At 40.8% G+C, this 21,268-nt stretch overlaps 1 protein-coding gene across 1 annotated transcript in view; it reads left to right on the forward strand.

The window, feature by feature from the left end:
- The first annotated feature begins 8,179 nt into the window (after positions 1-8,179).
- The window catches only part of MOGAT1 (monoacylglycerol O-acyltransferase 1), a 29,232-nt gene continuing 16,143 nt past the window's right edge, over positions 8,180-21,268 (forward strand). Inside the window, exons 1-3 of the mRNA XM_012741943.2 lie at positions 8,180-8,444; positions 19,074-19,252; positions 19,973-20,177. Coding sequence (XP_012597397.2) covers positions 8,351-8,444; positions 19,074-19,252; positions 19,973-20,177 — 478 coding nt within the window. The 5' untranslated portion in view covers positions 8,180-8,350. The remainder of the gene's footprint in view (positions 8,445-19,073; positions 19,253-19,972; positions 20,178-21,268) is intronic.

The raw sequence follows: 21,268 nt of genomic DNA on the forward strand, positions 1-21,268 counted from the left end.
CCGACTTGAGCAGGCCCCAGCCCCTCTTGTGCGGGCTGTCTTGAATATTGCCGGTCTGCTTCCAATAGTTGTGCTGTAGTTTTTCATCTGAAAACAAGTATATTGCCACTATCCAGCTCATTAAATATAGATATATTGTACTAATAACTGAGAAGCTTGTAGAAGAGATAGAATTGGATAGAATTGGCTACTAGTTGACAGGCAGTAAAATAGACTGATCCTGAAGTCCCAGATGCCCCTACCGCAGGAAAGGAAAAGGACGCCAAATTAGGTGTGTGGGGCGAGAGAGGGGCGGGCAAAGGGGGGGAGGGGCCTCCAGGTGGAACATTGCGTGGAGGTGGTGAGAACCCGAGTGGGCGGGGTCTAAGGCTTCCCGCGGTGAGAGGTTTGCAAATCCAAGAGGAGGAGGGGGGCTATTTACTGATCCCAATTTATACTTCATTCTTTAATCTCTCTTGCGCTTTTATGAGTGATATCCCTGTGCTTGATTTGAACGTGACAGCAGCCCTATAAGGAAATAGGCTGTCCATTCAGTGCTCTCTGCAAATACTGTGCTCAGTCCTCTGTTAGATTTCCTCCTTAAAACAACTCTGAATGTAATAGGCTCAATAATGCCCCCCCCCAAAATAGCAGGCCCTAATCTCTGCAAACTATAAATGTTACTTTATGTGGAAACAGAGGGGTCTTTGCAGATGAATTTAAGGAATTTGAGATTGAGAGATTATCCTGGGATTATAAAGATGGGGTCTAAATGCAATCATGTGGATCCTTATACGGGGCAGGCAGAGGGATACAATATAACCATGGTGGCAGAGATTGGAATGTGGCAGCCACAAAACAAGGATGCCAGCAATCACCAGAAACTAGAAGAGACAAGATAGATTCTCTCCTACCCTATGTAGCAGCCCTATATGCACTTTGAGTTTGGTCCAGCAAAACCGATTTCGGGTTTCTGGCCTCCAGAACTATAGGAGAATAAATTTTTGGTTTAAGTCAACAAGTTTGTGGTAATTGGTTTTAGCATCCAAGGGCAACTAAAACGCCAGTAGGTATTACTATTACTCTAGTTTTTACAGATGATGAAACTAAGTCACAAACTGGCAGTTCCAGTAGACAGCCTTGCCCTTATACTCTCCACTATATAATGAGCGAGGACTTCTTCCAAGGCCCTTCACATGAGGAAACAGAAGTAGGGCTAGATTTAGGCCACTTTGTTAATCAAGTTATACAGTATTTGCTTCCCTCTATAGCTGCAGGCAGTCCTCTCCCAGTGACTAACATAACAGACTGGGAACATGCCATAAATGGCAAACATCCCCAAATGCCAAATATGATTTTCCTCTCAAAATTGGTGCTTAGTGTTTGATTAATGAATAAAGGACTTTTTAAATTATTGCATGCTGACCTGCTGTGCTCTGAGCACCTAAAGTGTTCTGTGGCTTCTGAACCTCAGTATCCTCATCTATAAAATAAGGATAATAATATATACCTTAGAGAATTATTATAAGGATTAGAAATAATAGTCATAAATAATTAGTATAGTTCTTATGTCATAGGTCCTGGAAATAGAGTAGCTGTCATTATTGTTGTCTATCTTCCTCGTCAGTTTCCTGCTAGTCTTAGACCACCAAGGAAATTCTGTTCCCATCTCTCACATCTTCCAAGTCATCCTTCCTGCTTTTTGTCATTGTACACATTACAAGTACTTTGTACCTTCTCTGTGACTAGCTAAACTGTTAGAAAATTCTAATGGAAAAGAGAAAACTAGGCCACAATGGCATTCGCTGACTGATAGGAAAGATACTTGGAAAATGTTGAGATAGTATATCATGAAATGTAGGTAGGTGGTTCTTTTGTCTAATTTTAGGGCCAGCCCAAGAGCAGGAAGGAAATGTGAGCATTTTCTAGAAATGAAAGTTTCAGACACTCCTGCTGAAAACATAGATAGCAGTTTGTTTGACAATATGAATCAACATTTTAAATATGTTTTCTCTTCGATACTGTTATTACACTATTAGAATTATTCTAAGAAAATAATCAAACAAGTATTTCTCTCTGTATAATACAGAAAAGTTTGAAACAACCTAAACATCCAACAATATGAGCTTGATTAAATAAAGTATGATACCTCCATGCAATAGAATACTATGCAAACATTAAAAATGTTGTTGACGAGCTACATTTTTTTAACATGGCAATAAGTCCACAGCAAATGATATTAAAATAAAGTTACTAAACAATATGCTTAAAATGATCAATTTTTGTTTAAAAAATGCATGTTGAGTATATGAGTGTGAGCAAAAATAAAACAGTTATCATGATATACAACGAAGTGTTAGCAGTGGCTATCTTTGGGTGGTGAGTCTTTTTTATTATATCTTTTATGTTTTACAGAATTAGTTTTTTTTCTAAGAGACTTTCTCCCTCTGTCACCCAGGCTATAGGTGCAGTGGCCCCATCATAGCTCATTGCAGCCTCAAACACCTGGATTTAAGTCTTCCATCTCAGCCTCCCAAGTACCTGGGACTGCTACACATTAGCCTGGCTATTTTTTTTTAACTTAGAAACAGAGTCTCACAGTGTTGCTCAGGCTGGCAGGTGGGATTACAGGTGTAAGCCACCATGCCCGGATCAAGTATCACTTTTATTATGATGAAAAAAAAACCAGGAGGCCCAGCACAGTGGCTCACGCCTGTCATCCTAGCACTTTGGGAGGCCAAGGCAAGAGGATTGCTTGAGGCCAGGAGTTTGAGACCAGCCTGACCAAGAGTGAAACCTCATCTCTACTAAAAGTAGAAAAAATTAGCCGGGCATAGTGACACACACCTATAGTACCAGCTACACAGGAGGTTAAGGCAAAAGAATTGCTTGGCCCCAGGAATTTGAGGTTCCAGTGAGCTGCGATGACGCCCGCCACTGCACTCTAGCCCGAATGACAGAGACCCTGTCTCAAAACAAAAATAAAAAATGAGATTATTATAAAATACAATCATGTACACTTTCTTTTCCTGCCTACTCAGACATTGGTAGAGGCTGACTGTTTTTGCCTGTTAAACATGTAATATTCACAGACAAAGTTTCTGAAATGATTGTGTCACTTTCCTGTAATGCTCATGAGTTGGGTAGCAGTTGGGAAAGAGATGTTGTCATGTATGGAATTCTTTCTACATGGGTCCTACTTGCATTACAGGGTCAGATGACATTTTATACTAGAGTAGCAGATAGTTTAAAGTGGTACACTGTGGTTTTCTCTCCAAAAACAAACATTGTCCACTCCCAACCTCAGTTTCCTCATCCATAAAATGAGGTAGTATGTCCTCAGATGGTTGTGAAGATTAAGTATGTGGAAACAACTTGAAGTCTTCAAAGTGCCAGACAAATATTAGATATTTATACTAAAGGTAATAAGCACAAATGATCTGAGACTATAAATTCTCTCTGGTATTAAGCTTAGTGAAACTTGAGCTTCTCTCACCCACAGGGTGAGGCAGGGCTATCAATGCATGTATTATAATAGACGATACAATTTACCATACTGGCCTTGTTTTTACTTGCTGTTTATCCAAAACTGGTTTTTTTCCAGCCAAAATCTTATATGCCTTTCCTGTAAATTTCCTGGGGCACTCTTCTCTCTGTAGATTACCCTGAAACTTATCTGGAACAAGGAAGGTCTGCTAGACCCACCAAGAATCAGGGTGATCAGTACTATTACTTCCTATTTGTCAAAACAAATAGGAATGGAGTTTTTTAAATTGTATTTTTAAAATAAACCTATTGCACATTTTAGATTTATTGACCAGGCAGGATTGATGCATAAGGTCTGAGACCTTGTGTATATATATAGCAAGGAGAAAATTTGGAGGAAAAGAAATCTTGAACCATAATCATGGTAGCTGCAGAGCCTCACTATCTCAGGCAAGACTCTGCAACTCAGCTCAGAACAAATATACCTAAGTCCTGTCAGATTGATAAAACAGTTAACTAAGAGGACAATAGGAAAGCAGAGGGGCCAGAGCAAATTTCTTAAACTTTGTTCAAGAGGACCTTGAAAATAGAACTTCTTGAACAAAGAAGTTTGTTCAAACTTATTCAAAGAAGTTTGTTGAAACTACCATAGTGATAGCCTTCTATTCGACTTTAACCAGAGCTGGTCATTCTCAGAGGGTTTTGTGTGTGTGTGTGTGTGTGTGAGAGAGAGAGAGAGAGAGAGAGAGAGAGAGAGAGAGAGAGAGAGAGAGAGAGAGAGGGGGGGGGGGGAGGATATTTTCTTCTTCTTCTTCTTTCTTCTTTCTTCTTCCTCTTCTTTTTTGTTTTGAGACACAGTCTCACTCTGTTCCCCGGGCTAGAGTGCCATGGCGTCAGCATAGCTCACAGCAACCTCAAACTCCTGAGCTCAAGCAATCCTCCTGCTTCAGCCTCCCAAGAAGCTGGGACTACAGACGTGAGCCATGATGCCCGATTAGTTTTTCTATTAGTAGACGTGGGATCTCACTCTTACTCAGACTGGTCTCAAACTCCTGAGCTCAAGCTATCCTCCTGCCTCAGCCTCCTATAGTGCTAGGATTACAGGCATGATTCATCATGCCCAGCCAAGAATATTTTATTTTATGATTAATGTATCATATGAAAATCAGAACTGTGACCTTTGTCCTAAACTGTCCCCTCTAAGAACTCTCAATCTTGAAACAATACTATTTCCTTTTTAACTCAGCAATGGGAACATTCAACATAAGTTACAGTAAAATGTAATATTATGGAAAAACATCGTCACCTTCTTGCTAGTAGAGTTAGATATAGTAAAATGCAAAGAAAAAAAAACAAGGAAGTGATTTTTCATTATTCATTTCCAAGAGTAGGATTTCATAATCTTTGAGGCAGTCTGAACTGTGACCTTCTTATTTCCTCATTAGAGTTTAGAAGTAGAAAGAGGAGCCATACTGAGTCAGCAGAATCTCAGATCTTCAACAGGACTGTGTTGGTTTCCTGTCACTATGCCCTCCCTGGCACTTGCCACAGCAGTAGTGCTTGATACATTTTGTCCAATTATTGTAAATGTATGTATGTATTATTTACTCATGTACAGCCAATGCCAAGCACATAGGAACAAAGCTGATCATTCTGCCAAATGCAATTTTCTTTGATCATTTGCTAAAATAATTGTGGATTGATTGGATGACTAACCCCAACCCAAACTGACAAGTTTGGTCTTCAGCACTCTTCTGTGCACCCTTCAGTGATTTGTTCCTCTGTTTCAACTACACTCCCTTCCTTCCTATAATAACATTGAGAAACAGTTTAGTGTGGCAGTTACTTGCTTAGGCTCTGGAAGCCATCGGCTCATACGGAGAAACTGTTTTGCTCATACGGAGAAACTGTTTTGAATAGCTTGATGAATTAAAACTTTCTCGCTATGTCAATTCAACCATCTCTTAACTCCAGCAACCTGGCACACAATATGTACACAAAGAAATACACATTGAATGTCAAAAGAATGAGTAAATGATTAAATTGTTAATTAAAGTGGTGATGGACCATTGCATTGACCAAGTCCTGGTGGGTCCATGCTTTGCCTCAATGGGCTGTGATGGGGTGTTATGGCTCTTTTCTATCAGCTGAGTGCTCTGAGAAAGTAACAAAAGCATTATTAAATATAATATGATAAACTTCAAGTGAGTAGGATCAGGAATTTCAGGTGTTTTGCTCTTTGTATTTACCTACAGATTAGGAATCCAATTAACCACCCAGTCCTATTTATATTAATCACCCATTTATATCTCCCGTGCGTATCTCAAATCTATCTCTATTCTCTCTTGCTTCCAAGTAGGCCAACCCACCATCCTCTCCACTCATCCTACATCGTTTCTTATCTCCTCTTCTGTGTGCCAGGCAGGAATCTTTGGACCACTTCTCTTTCTTACCTAAATTCACACCTTATGTTTTTTTCCAATCTTAATGGCTTTGGATACTCTTCAGACTTCTGATGTCTACTGTTAAGAATTGAATCATGCTCTCCACTTCTCCAAATATGTTGGAATCCTAACCTATAGTAACTAGGCTGTGAGCCCCAGGAGGACAGAGTCCTTTCTTATTCATGACTGTAGTCCATCCCCACTTTCTACCCAGTGTCTCACACATAGAAGCCTTTCCACAGTCGATGAATGAATGCATATGAATTCTCAAAGCACAGAGACCACATCTTACTCCACTTTTGGGTGAATGCCCAATGCAAAGCAGGCACTCCATAAATACTTGTTTCATGTTTGGTTCAGTTGATGAAGGGATGACTAGTTTTCCCAGGTTTTAGAGAAAACTGCATTTGAATCTTTCTATTCTACAGCTTACTGACTATGTGATTTTGAGTAGTGATTTCCTTTGCTGCACAACTGGAGCTAATGCTTATTTTGTAGGGTTGGTGTAGAAAGGGATAGGTTTATGAAGGGCTCTGCACATTGACAGAGTGTGCATTCGTAGTATCCCCACTTAGCACTGGGAAAAGTGTCAAGGAAAAAAATCCAAAAGGGAATAAGAAAGTGACTTCTCAACTAGGGAAAAAAAACCCAAATAATTTTTGCATACAAAAAGCCACAAACAATCCCCCAAGTCATCCTGGTATTTGTTTTTATCCAACCTTCTCTGCACTAGGATGTCAAGGAAGGCCAGGCCCATAGCTCATGCCAGTAATCCTAGCACTCTAGGAGGCTGAGCCAGGAGGATTGCTTGAGTTCAGGAGTTCAAGACCAGCCTGAGCAAGAATGAGACCCCATCTCTACTAAAAATAGAAAAAAATTAGCCAGGCAAGTAAGAATAGATACAAAAACAGCCGGGTGTGGTGAGTACCTGTAGTCCCAGCTACTTGGGAGCCTGAGGCAGGAGGATTGCTTGAGCCCAGTATGAGTTTGAGGTTGCTGTAAGCTGGGCTGACACCACAGCACTCTAGCCTGGGCAACAGAGTAAGACTTTGTCTGGGGGAAAAAAAATGTCAAAGGAGAAAGGGGCATTGCAGGGGAGAATCAAGGCTGTCCTTTTGCCTTGTTCCAAATTCCCTTCAGCAATGACTTGACAGCCACTTGCCACTTGGAGTTTTTCAACTCTATGGTAATTAATATTTATAAAGAAAATGTAGTGGGTGCCAACAAAAATTAGGCACTATTTAGAATCTGTCTATCCATTTAACACATCATAATTGAAACCCTTCAAAGTCTTGTACTGCTTTTAGAGTACAGACTTGAACCCTAAACACAGTCTGCAAGGGTCTGGCCCTTTCCCACCATTTTTGCCTCATCTCACCCCAATCTCACCCTTGTTCCCTGAGCTCCCCCAATACTGGTGTTTGAGTTTCAGCCACAGGACCTTTGCACCTGTGCTTCCCTTTGCCTGGACAACCCTCTCAGTTCACTAGATTCATCATTATAGCTCAAGTCCGGGGCACTTCTTCAGACACCTCCTTGACCTTCCAGTCTTGGTTCTAGAATCTTTTCCCAGTCACTCACAGTAGGGGCTAACTTGTAATTACACACCCACTTGTGTAGTTATTTTGCTTGTGTCTGTTTCTTCTCATACTGTACTCTCTGAACAAGACGACGGATGACTTGGTTACCCCTTGTGTCCCCAGCGCCTAGGATGGTGCTTGCCGCGTAGTAGGTGCTCAATAAATGTGGTTTGAATGAATGAAAATAAATGAAAGGTCTCCAGGACTCGTTCACGGATCTGTAGACACAGGAGTGAGGAAGCCAGGGTCCCTGGCCCCCACGTCCCGCAGGTTGGCGTGGTATGGGACATAAACCAATAAGCTAAGAAGCTACGTCCCGCTCTTTTCTCCAGCCGGCGCGCGATTGCTGGCACGAACCCTTCCCCAGTCGTAGAGGATTCTGGAGGAAGGGGTGGGTTTTAAGAGCGGATGCTGAAGGCGAGCGCACGGTGATCGATCAGCTGAACCATGAAGGGTCTGGTACTGGTGGAGATCTCAGGTCCTCGACAGGGCGCCAGGAGTTCGCGCTGCCGGGCTCGGCCGGCCGCCAGCTGACCCCGCTCGCAGTCCCTCGTGCCTTACGCGGCCGGCGCGCTCTCCCCAGCGCCCGGGCGCAGCAGCTGCTCCCGGGTCTGGACTCTCGGGCCCGCTTGCGCCAGGCGCGCGTGATTGGCAGCCCCCAGCCCTCGCCCCAGTCCCGGCGCGCCCTCCCACCCGGGGCGAAGTCCAGTCCCCGCCCGCTCTCCAGCCTCCGCCTCCTCGTCTCCTTCTGGCCAGTGCCCGGCGCGGAGCTCGGATCCGGCCGTGCGCTTCCCGCAGGCGGCACGGAGCAGCGAGGGTGCGGGCGGCCGCGGTGGGCGCCGTCCTCGTCGGGGCCGGGCCATGAAGGTGGAGTTTGCGCCGCTCAACATCCCGCTGGCGCGGCGGCTGCAGACGGCGGCGGTGCTGCAGTGGGTCCTGTCCTTCCTGCTGCTGGGTAAGGACCCCGCGCCGGGCCGCGGTGGCCGGGCTCTGTCTCCTCCCTGCGGGACGTCCCCTGCCCGAGACGTGCGCGGAACCTTCCAACCCTTGCTCCCCGTCCGCCGGAGCGGGCAGGTCCAACAGGACGTTTGTGGCCAATGTGGACTCTCCTCTTCGGTTTCTTTCTCCACGAGAAACTCATAGCCAACGACTGTTTACCAATTTATGTCCCCCTATGTTGTTTTTAAAATTGAGGTGGACCTTGCCTATATACTAAAAGGCATAGATGATAAATAGCTCAGTACGCTTTGACAGCTGCTATATACACCCAAATGTAACCACGACCCAATCGAGCGCTTGAGTACATTAGCCCCTCAGGAAAAAAAAAAAAAAAAAGTTGGTAAATTCGTTTCTGGAACTGTCGATTCATAAATGGAAAAGTAATGCCTAAAGATTAAAACCCCAACTCCTTCCTCTCTCCACCCTCATGACAAATAGCAGGGCTAACTTTTCCGTGTTTAAGATCTCCCGGGTGCTGAAAGGCACCTGTCTGGGAAGACGACTGCACCGCTCGCTGGGTTGGATGGAGTGGCTTCTTTCCTGCAATAATTGGACCCCGCGGTGTGTCCCCGTTGCTTCCCAAGTTAAGCCCGTGAAACGTACATGAGCCGAGTCATTAGATGGTGCAAAAGAGCGCTTTTCTCTCTCGTGTTTGTTCTGCTCTTGGAGTAAACGGGGTGGTGTGGGAGGAAGAAGAATTTCGGGGAACCCCTTCTGTGGGAGCTTAAACTCTTCTGAAGTCTAAAAATCATTTGTATGCTGAAAGCCTGTAGACTGTACACTGCTGGGGCGGCAATCATATTAAGCTCATTGCATTGTGGAGTTTTTACACTTTTGAAGCTTGTTTTTACATTTTGAATGCCTGGATCAGTGGTTCCCAACTCTGGCTGCACATAGGAATCACTGGAGGTGCTGCTAGTGTTTACTGAAAAAAATAATTCCAAACATTAACTCATCAAGTCCTCACAGGCCAAACGGCGAGGCAGGGTTAATAACATTATACTCCATTTTGCTCTGGACCTAAGGACAGTGGAGATAAAAACAGACAACCTTCTCCAGCACTTAGTATGTGTTGTGTGTTGTTCTAAGCAACATCCGCTGTTAACTCTGCACTCTTCACAGCAGCACTATATGGTAAGGACTATTTCTGCACTCATTGTACAGATGAGGGAACTAAGAAGTGAAATACTGTTTCCCTGAAAATAAGACAGGGTCTTATATTTATTTTTCCTCAAGAAGACACCCTAGGGCTTATTTTCAGGGAATGTGTTATTTTTTTTTAAGTATGGTACATCAGTCTACATTTATTCAAATATAGTTAAGTCGTCTTCTTCTGGAACATCATCATAACTCTCCAAACCCCAAATTCCATCCTGAATTTCTTGTGACTCTATTTCCTTTAGAACCGTTGGCCCCAATCTCTCACGTCAAGCAATAGAGCTCTCGTGGGGCACATGAGTGGGGCCGCTCGTCTTCTTTGCCTCGGAGAGGAAATGCACGGGTTGTGCAGATATGCTGTGTAGCCACGCCCATCACTAGGTCTTATTTTGGGGGTAGGGCTCATATAGCACAAATGCTTAAAAATCCTGCTAGGGTTTATTTTATGGGTAGGTCTTATTTTGGGGGAAACACGGTAGTAGTTGGAAGACCTGGATGCAAACCCAAGTATTCTGTCCAAAGTCTTGGCTTTAACCACTAAACTACCCTCTTTTAATGGTTTGCAGCCTTTGTAGCAGATCAGTAAGCACATCTGATAGCCACTGTCCTTTTCATTCATGGCACTTGTCATTGCTTGCATTTGTGCATGGCTGTGGTTATTAGAGAAAGGTCTGTGTTGGCATCCTAGCCTGCAAGCTTAGTGCCTGGCCCATGGAAGATACACCAAGAGTACTTGTTGAATGACTGTCTTCCCACTCTTTCACCCAGAAGAGAAGTTATCCACCCCACACATCCCTATGAGTACTAACTCATGTAACCCTCACAGCAACCCTGTGAGAGAGGGACTACCCCTGTCCTCATTTTACAATTTACTGTCCTCATTTTAGGAGGTGAAGTAAATTACTCGAGGTCACGTGGCTCAGTAGTGGGAAGTTGAGCCACGTGTGGCCACATGCCAGTGAATTATCGACTAGGACATGGCACGTGTGCAACAAACCATGCCCAATTTGAATCAAACTATTGTGGCTCTGTGGACAATTCATTTTAATGTTTTTTGTTTCACATATTTGACATATGAAATAGAAGCATATTATTTATTTAATTCTTACAGGAAAAGGATAAATGCTAACTTCTTTCCAATGAATTATCAATTTTCAAGTAAAGAGTTGATATAATGGTTATTTCTGGTGGTGACGAGAAGTTTTATTAATGATGTATTTTAAGATCTCTAAATCAAACTCCTGGAAGGCAATTTTCTTGCCACCACCAGGGAAGTGAGTTTAAGCTATTAGTACTTGGAATATATTTTTAAATAGCAAAATGTTTCATTTTAGTCATGAAATCAAACACTGTTTCCTTCAGATAAATGTTAAGTACCTGTCATCCAATCTTAATATTCAAGAAACTGAAACATTACTTAGTAGCTTGCACGCCACTAAGTTGCTAGCTGAAAAGTAGAAAACTGAAAAAGAGTGAGCCAATATTTATTAACTGTCTTCTACCTACAATCCCATGGCAGGAATTATTATATTTAGTTTTTTAGATGAGAAAATCAAGGCTCAAGAAGTTAAGTATTTTGCCCAAGACCACTCATGAAAAGTGGTAGAATCATAATCTTTTACTGAATGGGTTCATTTACTTATTTATTTAATCAGGTTTATTGAGATATAATGCATTTCCAGAAAGTTTACAATTTGCTAAGAAATCATCAACTGTAATTAAGATAGTGAATGTAGCCATCATCCCTACAGATTGCTCATACCCTTTGGTAATCACTCCTTCCTCTCCCCTCATTCCCAAGCCACTATTGATTGACTTTCTGTTACCACAGATTAGTTTGCATTTTCTAGAGCTTTATATAAATGGAATCAAATCGTATGTACCCTTTTTTGGTCTGGCTTCTTTCATTCAGCATAATTATTTTGAGATTCATTCTTGTTACTGTATATCAATAGTTTATTGCTTTTTCTTTCTAAGTAGTATTCTATTGACTGGATATATTAAAATTTGTCCATTCATCTGTTGATGAATATTTGGGTTGAAGCTATTATGAACAGTACTATTGTGAATTTTCACCTACAAGTGTTTGTGTGAACATATGCTTCCTTTATTCTTGGATAAACCTAAGAATGGAATGGCTGGATCATATGGTAGGCACAGCTTTAACTTTTTCAGAAACTGCCAAACTTTCTTCTAAAGTAGTTGTACCATTTTACATTCCTAGCAGCTATGCATGAGAGTTCTAGTTGCTCCATATCCTTGCCATCACTTGATGTGGTTAGTCTTTTTAATTTTTTCAGTTTTACTAAGTATGTAGTGGTTATCTCATGTGGCTTTAGTTTGTATTTCCCCAGTGACTAATGACCTTTCACGCCTTTTCATGTGCTTAGTTGCCATTGGCATATCTTTGTTGAAGTATCCGTTTAAATCTTTTGCCTATTTTTGACTGGATTGCTTGTTTTCTTGTTACTGAGTTTTGAGAGTTCTTATATATTCTGGGTATAAGTCACTTATCAGCTGTATGTTTTGTATAGATTTTTCTTCCAGTCTATGAGTTATCTTTTCATTCTCTTAACAGTGTCTTTTGAAGAGGAGATGTTTTACATTTTGATGAAGTTCAGTTTTTCATTTTCTTTCTTTTAATAGACTGTATTTGGTGTCTCAGAAATCTTTGCTGAATTCAAGCTCACAAAAATTTTGTCCTGTTTTCTTCTACAAGTTTTATAGGTTTAGGTTTCACATATAGATGTATGGTCTGTTTGGGTTAATTTTTATACATGGTACAGTGTCTGAGTTCATTTTTTGGCATATGTATAATTCAGTTTTTCTAGCTCCATTTGTTTTGTAGTCATTGTTGTTTTTTGAAAAAAGCACTGTCTATTCTCCACTGCATTGCCCTGGTGCCCTTGTCAAATATCAGTTGTCCATACATGTGTAGGTTTATTTCTAGATTCTTTATTCTGTGCCATTGATCTAAGTTATTTTGATTATTATGGCTTTATAATAATTCTTGAAATCAGATAGTGTCTGTCCTCAAACTTTGTTCTTTTTTCAGAGTCATTTTGATTATTCCAGGTCCTTAGCATTTCCATATGAATTTTAGGCTTATTTGTCAATTTCCACCAAAAAAAAAAAAGCCTACTGGGATTTTGACTGGGATTGCTGTTTGACTGGAATTAGTCTAGAGATTAATTTGGAGAGAACTAACTGAACTTACTTTAGTATGTATTTCCTAAAACCAAGTACATTCTCTTCCACAGCCATAGTACAATTATCCAAATCAGGAAAATAACACAATGCAGTACTATGTTGTAATCTATAGATACTGTACACATTCCAGCAATTAGCTCACTGATGTCCTTTATGGCAAAGGCATCCACATGCTGTATTTAGTTGTGTTAAACAAAAATTATGGTCAGCCATTGTGTTGGATGAGCCCCTGCACTAGGCTCCCACAGACAAGACCAAACCAAAAGGGGCATCACCCATGCTAAATGCCACATAATCAACCCAAAACTTTAAGGAAGCAGGTAGATCCCCAAACAGACCAGTTTTCCTGAAAACAGGAGATTCCAGTCCGTCTGAGTAATAAGGAAGTCCCTTTGCTTTAACCATTACAAAAAAGTAAACTGAAGTAACAAAACAATAACCAGGCCGGGCGCTGTGGCTCACGCCTGTAATCCTAGCTCTTGGGAGGCCGAGGCGGCGGATTGCTCAAGGTCAGGAGTTCAAAACCAGCCTGAGCGAGACCTCGTCTCTACTATAAATAGAAAGAAATTAATTGGCCAACTGATATATATATAAAAAAAAAAATTAGCCGGGCATGGTGGCGCATGCCTGTAGTCCCAGCTACCCGGGAGGCTGAGGCAGAAGGATCACTGGAGCCCAGGAGTTTGAGGTTGCTGTGAGCTAGGCTGACGCCACGGCACTCACTCTAGCCCGGGCAACAAAGTGAGACTCTGTCTCAAAAAAAAAAAAAAAAAAAACAATAACCAATGAGCTTTTTTTCCCCTGTTCTGTTTCCTTGTTCTCACTTTACAAAATCCACTGTTCTGCTATTGCCCAGTGGGGGCTTTTGTTCTATAATATTCTGTAGAGTAGAGGCTGGCCTGATCGAATCATGAATAAAAGCCAAGTAGATCTATAACTAAATTTGTTGGACTTTTATCTTTTGACAGTTGTCATTTTTTAAAGTCTTTTATCTGGAAACTTTTGAGGGAGTGCGTTTTAACATTCATACAAGGGATTAGTATTTGATTCTTGGACTTTTGTAAACACAAATGTGCCTCTTTTATCATGGATTATCTCCATGGTTTTTAGTTTGTAACTATACAAAGTATTTGGGTTTGTTTTGTCCTTAAGCTCGAAAGACTTTCTGAAATATTCAGAATATGGGGCTAGTTTCAACTAGATCCTTGTTACAACTCATTTGCCTTCTTCAGGCAAAGAATGTTGTTCAATAATGAATTTGCTTTAAAATAAGAAAAATGTAGTTACCTGTAAGTAATACTTTTTAAAAGCAATGTGAAGTAAACCCACATATCAGGAGGCTGCAAAAATCTCAAAGGGGTCTGAGATTTGTTTTTTAGCACAATCCTAAAAAAAACTCTGGGAGGCAAGGTCTCTTAAAAATAGAAATCTTAAAAATCAGAAGAATGCTACCCACTTACACTCTTATATTCTGCAGATGGCACTGACTGGTGTTTTGAAATACAATGCCTCCAGGAATAAGAAGAAAAAGAAATGTTAATGTGTTTTGCTTGCCTCTGAATTCCATTTGCTTTCTCCAGACTATATTAAATGGTTAAAATAAGTATAGAAACAGTTTTCATACAGAAATAAAAGAAAGCTTCTTGGATGAGAATGGGAAGGATACATATAAAAGTTAAATATTTGAAATTCTTTCTTTTTTTTTTTTGAGGCAGAGTATGGCTCTGTCGCCCCGCATAGACACTTCATCCCTGAATACTATAGCGTGTATCTCCTGAAAAAATGAGGATTTTCTACGTAATCAAAATCCTATTATCATACCCAAGAAATTTATCAGGGATACAATAATCTTATGTAATCTATGGTTCATATTTGAATTTCCTTAATTGTCTTCAGTTTTTCCTTTCTAGCTAGACCTGTTCCTATACCTTTGACTTGTTTTTTAAAACTTTTAAAAGGTTGTTTTGTTTTGTTTTTAACAGCCCCAGCTAATTATCTTGTGGAATGCCCCATAGTCTGGACGTGGCTAAGGTACTGCCCATCAGATCCTGTCAGTAAGCATCATGTCATTTTGTCCCATTATTGGTGATGCTAAATTTAATGACAACGCACACACTTTGACCTCGCCTTATTCTTTATACGGATTTGTAGTACTGTTACAGTGATAGGGGCACTGCAGCGCTAAAACAACTGCAGTAGCCAAAACAACCCACATGCTCATCAGTAGGTGCATGAATAAGTAGACTGCAGTGTAGACAGAAATGGGAATATTGTTCAGCCATATAAAGGAATGAAGTTCTGATACATGCTGCGACATGGATGAACCTCGAAAACTTGATGTTAAGCAAAAGTCTACAAAAGGTCGTGTGTTGTGCCATTCCATTTATGTGAAATATCCACAGTAGATAACAGAATGCAGATTGGTGATGGCTAGGGGCAAAGGGGACAGGGATTGAGGAATAACTGCTTACTTATTTTGAAATAATGGCAGTGTTTGGGAGCTAGATAGAAGTGGTATTTGCACAACATTGCGAATTAAATGCCACCGGACTGTTCTCTGTAAAATCGTTGATTTTATGTTATGTGAATTTCACTTCAGTAAAAAAAAAATATTGAGTGAGGGCAGCTTCCTCAACAATGTGCAGAAAATAGAATCTATAGGAGTTATGTGAAAATAGAGTATAAGTGATAGGGGACTGAGCTAAAATCAAGCCTTCAATTCAATTTGGTTTGTGAATCTAGACAATTTAAAATGATATCAGTATCAGTTTTGAGAGCTACACAGTGGGTTGCTGTGGACTTTCATATCTTCCTCTTTGAACTCCAATTTAGAGGAACCAAGTTACCTTGGATCGCTTAGTGAGATAAAAATAGAGGTTATCTAGTAACCTAGTTTTTATAATGTTTTCTTCTTTCAATCCAAATTAGAATCAAGGGATTTAAAAAAGCTATTTTGGTGCTGCTTATGATATGAAACGAAAATGTGTACAATGTGCAGAGTAGGAATTTAAATTAGAATAACTTCTGTAGATAGCAAGTTATTAAAGTACATCAAATGACAAAGGTTTTTCTGCTTAGTGATCTAGTATTTTACCTCTTGCCCTGTGAAAATAAATCGAAATGTGGAGAAACTTTATATAAGACTACATTTATAGAACAAATTTTATAAAAATTTGTTAGAAGCATAAATGTTCAAAATTAACGGAATGGCTGAATTGGCACTGACAATCAATGGAATGTTGATCAGTCATTAAAAAGAACATTTATACAGAGGCTATAATATCAAGCAGCTAATGTGAGATAATCCTAAGTGATGAAAAATAGAATTTTTAAGAAGTATGATTAGCTTGGAGCAGTGGCTCACACCTATAATCCCAGCTCCTAAGGAGGCTAAGGTAGGAGGATCGCTTGAGTCCAGAAGTTCAAGGCTAGCCTGGGCAACATAGCAAAATCCTGTCAAAAGACTAAAAGGAAAATGTTAACAGCTTTTGTTGAGTGACAGGAATATTGCTGATATTCTGTCTGCTTCTACTTTTGGTATTCTCCAAATGTATAATAGTAAACAAAATTACTATAACAGTGGCTTGCATTTGTCGAGCACTAGCTCTGTGCATCCTTATTCATTCCCTCAGCAGCCTTTGGAAACAGGAGCTGTCATCAGCCCATTTCACAGGTAGAGGAATGGGGGCTCAAGAGATACAAGAACTTGCCTCATATCAGGCAGATTCCAACATAACAGTCCCATTCCAGACCCACGTCTTAATCATCATACATGCAAACCATAATGAGCACTAAAGGAATATGCAATGTTTATTCAACTAAGTATGTGCACATTGAATTAGTAGCTTGGGGACTATTTCTGGATCTGTTTTTGGCCATTCTGTAATTGAAAGTAAGTCAGTTTACTTTTGGTCTCAGTTTTTCATCTTTGTGGTAAGGAAAACAAAACCTCCCATTTACCTGATTCTTTATGCTTATGAATCTGCTTATGCATGTGTAATAAATATGTGTACTTCTACAGTAGTATTACCATTAGTTGGAGGATAGTGTGGTTTGCTGAAAAAAGTGCATAGGTTTGGGGATTAGGCAAATCCAGGTTCAAATCCATAGGATACTCAAATTCCCTGAGCCTCAGTTTCCACAATTTGTAAAATGGGGCCAGTAATGTGTACCTTGAGGATTACTACAAGGAGTAAATGAGATTCCTTATGTAAAGCGAAGGAGGATGACCACTACTCAACCATGCCTTCCCTTCCCTGCTTCACCTTAGTTCACCAGATCTAGCTTCAAGTGCAAAAGAATGAAGCCTATGTATGTTTCTTGTAAGTTTTTTGCACATCTTATTAAAATAAACAAAACTAACCAATGGTGTTAAATTATCAGCACTCAGACCTGGATAGAGGGAAACAGATGAAGCAAAATAGAATGAGCCTTTTAGGAATGAGGGCAGAGGGCGTACTTCTGGCCTTGCTCTGGACTCGTGGAAACTTTCTTGGCAGTTCCAAGATGCCACAGAACACCTCCCAGAGGACACATACTTTCATAACATTTCATCCACTCTTAACCTTTAACCACTCTTGGAGAGCAGCAAGTCAGTCTCCTGACTAGGTTCAATTTTATAATTGAGTTAAATCCATACTGGGAAATTTACTGATTTATATGTATCAAGAAATGTAAATAAATGCTCTATTTTTGGCCAAGCATATATATCTCTGTATATATACATATATCTTAATAATAAATCAAGATGCTATTTCTTAGGTACCCTGATGGATCATTTGGGGACAGAGTTCTTTTTAACAAAGTTGATCTGCAGTGAATAAGAGTTTGGGGACTTATGTGAGCCCTAGATTGGAGACTGCAGTGCATCCTAGAAGAGAAAGTAGCAATGGCACTCCTTAAAGCCCTTGGTCCAAGCCCGCTCCTGTGGATTGCTCGAGGTCAGGAGCTCAAGACTAGCCTGAGCAAGAGCAAGGCCCCGTCTCTACTAAAAATTGAAAGAAATTATCTGGACAATTAAAAATATAAAGAAAAACTTAGCTGGGCATGGTAGTGCATGCCTGTAGTCCCAGCTACTCAGGAGGCTGAGGCAGAAGGATTGCTTGAGCCCAGGAGTTTGAGGTTGCTGTGAGCTAGGCTGATACCATGGCAGTTTAGCCCGGGAAACAGAGTGAGACTCTGTCTCAAAAAAAAGAAAAAAATAGCCATCTCTACACTTCGGTGGCAAAAATATTTAATAAAAAGAATTCTTCAGGCTGGGTGCATTCTCTTTTTTTTTGTTGTTGATGTACTTCTCTTTTTATAAATATTTTTATTGTAATATATAATATAGACATCTGAATAATGTATACCTTAGCTTAATACATTGCTTGAAAGTGACTTTTTTTTTTGAAGCAGTCTCACTCTCTTGCCCTGGTAGAGTGCAGTGGTATCATCATAGCTCACAGCAACCTCAAACTCCTGGGCTCAAGGGATCCTCCTGCCTCAGCCTCCCCAGTAGCTGGGACTATAGGTGCCCACCACGATGCCCAGCTGATTTTTACATTTTTAGTAGAGACAGGGTCTCAATTTTGCTCAGGCTGGTCTTGAACTCCTGAGCTCAAGTGATCCTCCCTCCTGCCTTGGGCTCTCAGAGTGTTAGAATTATAGGCATGAGCCACTGTACTCAGCCAAAAGTGAATATTCTCGTCATAACTGCCCAAGTCAGATTTTGTCAATTTTTGCCCTATGTACTTTTAAGCTATGTTATTAGATACAAAAATAATTAGGGGCTGGGCTCATGCCTGTAATCCTAGCACTCTGGGAGGCCGGGGCGGTAGGATCGCTCAAGGTCAGGAGTTCGAAACCAGCCTGAGCAAGAGCGAGACCCCATCTCTACTATAAATGGAAAGAAATTAATTGGCCAACTAATATATATGGAAAAAATTATCCAGGCATGGTGGTGCATGCTTGTAGTCTCAGCTACTCAGGAGGCTGAGGCAGCAGGATTGCTTGAGCCCAGGAGTTTGAGGTTGCTGTGAGCTAGGCTGATGCCACGGCACTCAGTCTAGCCTCGGCAACAAAGTGAAACTCTGTCTCAAAAAAAAAAAAAAAAAATATATATATATATATATACACTTTGTATGTATCAAATCCCCCAACCAAGAGCCAATGATTGTACTGCCGTGTGTGGACGCTAACTGACCCTGATTCCATGAGGCCTTTCCCTTTCTTACAGCGGAGGTGTGCGTTGGAGTCGTTGTGGTATGGATCATATACAACTATTGGTTCCTTTACGTCCCTTATCTGACATGGCTTTACTTTGACTGGCGGACCCCAGAGCAAGGAGGCAGGAGATCCAACTGGGTCAGAAATTGGACTGTTTGGAGGTACTTTAAGGACTATTTTCCAATTCATGTGAGTATAATTGTTTTATAAAGTTATATTATTTTGAATTGGGAGAAAAGTGGAAATTTGTTTTCATCCCATGTATCTCAAGCTTTTCCCTTTTCAGAAGGAAGTCTTTGGTCTGTTTTGTGCTGCTTTAACAGGATACCAGAGACTGGGTAATTTATAAGGAAAAGAAATTTATTTTTCCCAGTTCTGGAAGCTAGAAAAGACCAAAATTAAGTTGCTGGCATGTGGCAAGAGCCGCCTTGCTGCACCATCCAGCGGCAGAAGGTGGGAGGGCGAGAGGGGGCCAAAGTCTTCTTTCTGTGAGGATGCTGGTCCTGAGATGACGGACCCACGGCCCTGATGATGGCATTGACCCGTTCAGTCTGTCTCCATGGCCCAACTGCCTCTCATTAGGCCCTGCTTCCCAACACTGTTGCATTTTAACACACACATTTTGGGGGACACATTCAACCATAGCAGGGATAAAGCCTGCAATTTGTTTCAAGTCACTAGAGGAATTCTAAGCTGAATTTTCAAAATTTACAAGGGTGTGTGTCTGAAAGGATCTAGGCTCACAGAACAGTTTAGAAATCTGCAAACAGCCTCAACCCAGGACACTAAAGCGAGTCACATGCTCCATTTCCCCTGACATAAAAACTAATTCTTTTGTTTTTCATTTGAAACTAATAAGAGAACTTTTTATTTATTTTATTTTTTTATCACAATATGAATGTGCTGTAGCTCATCAAAACTGAGGATTTGGATCCGAGTCACAACTATATATTTGGGTTTCACCCTCACGGAGTAATTGTGACTGGAGCCTTTGGAAATTTTTGTACGAATTATTCAGACTTCGAGAAGCTGTTTCCTGGCTTTACCGCGTATCTTCATGTGCTCTCGTTTTGGTTCCGATGCCCTTTCTTCCGAGAATATCTGATGAGTTATGGTAAGTGAGGGCAGGTCACTATTTCCACAGTGCTTTGGGTGGCAGGAACACATAGAACATTCCCTCCCAGCCCCGCTTGGGTTTATAGTCTCGTAGAGTAAAACCCCATGTCCTCATCCCTATCTCACACTTCATATGTAAGTGCCAGGAAGACATAGACTGTGTCTTTTTCTCTGTTCCATCCCAAATAACTAGCATGGTTCCTGGAACACAGAAGTGTATAATAGTAGTAAATACTAACTCAATGAAAGAATAAATTAATGAATGAATTTTGTATATCCAGCTATGGAAGAAAAAAAATCACGGATCAAATAAGCGATAAATCATATCCTTGAAGAAGCACTTTGCATGCTTTGATGAATATTATTATTATTATTACTATTATTATTATTTTTGAGTCAGAGTCTTATTCTGTTGCCTGGGCTAGAGTGCCGTGGCATCAACCTAGATCACAGCAACCTCAAACTCCTGGGTTCAAGCAATCCTGCTGCCTCAACCTCCCGAGTAGCTATGACTACAGGCATGCGCCACCATGCCCGGTTAACTTTTTCTATATATTTTTAGTTGTCCAATTAATTTCTTTCTATTTATAGTAGAGACGGGGTCTCACTCTTGCTCAGGCTGGTTTCAAACTCCTGACCTTGAGCAATCGGCCTGCCTCGGCCTCCCAGAGAGCTAGGATTACAGGCGTGAGCCACCGCGCCCAGCTGCTTTGAAGAATATTAGAAATGGAAAATATCCTCCAGGTGTCTTGAAATAACGGCAGTGACATGAACAAAACATATTCAACTTGCGTCTTTTTCTTCCCAGGTTAAATGTAACTTGGTTTAGAAGTAAGAGGCCATTCTACTCTGCTACTCTAAACCAGTGGAAGACCCTTTGATTAGTGAAACCATAATTCTACAAATTCTGGGAATGAGATTAATGTGAAATGCTATAAAGATTGTGTACAGAGGCTAAGCTTTTGTTGATAGTTCTCACTTCAACGTAGGAGGCCCAACTTGTTTGGTTTTTCAGCTTAACCAACTTGTTGATGAATCATGAACTACACACAGTAACTTTTAAAGTGCTTTACATTTACAAGCATTGTA

Source organism: Microcebus murinus, chromosome 8 (assembly GCF_040939455.1).
Source record: "Microcebus murinus isolate Inina chromosome 8, M.murinus_Inina_mat1.0, whole genome shotgun sequence".
Classification (NCBI taxonomy): domain Eukaryota; kingdom Metazoa; phylum Chordata; class Mammalia; order Primates; family Cheirogaleidae; genus Microcebus; species Microcebus murinus.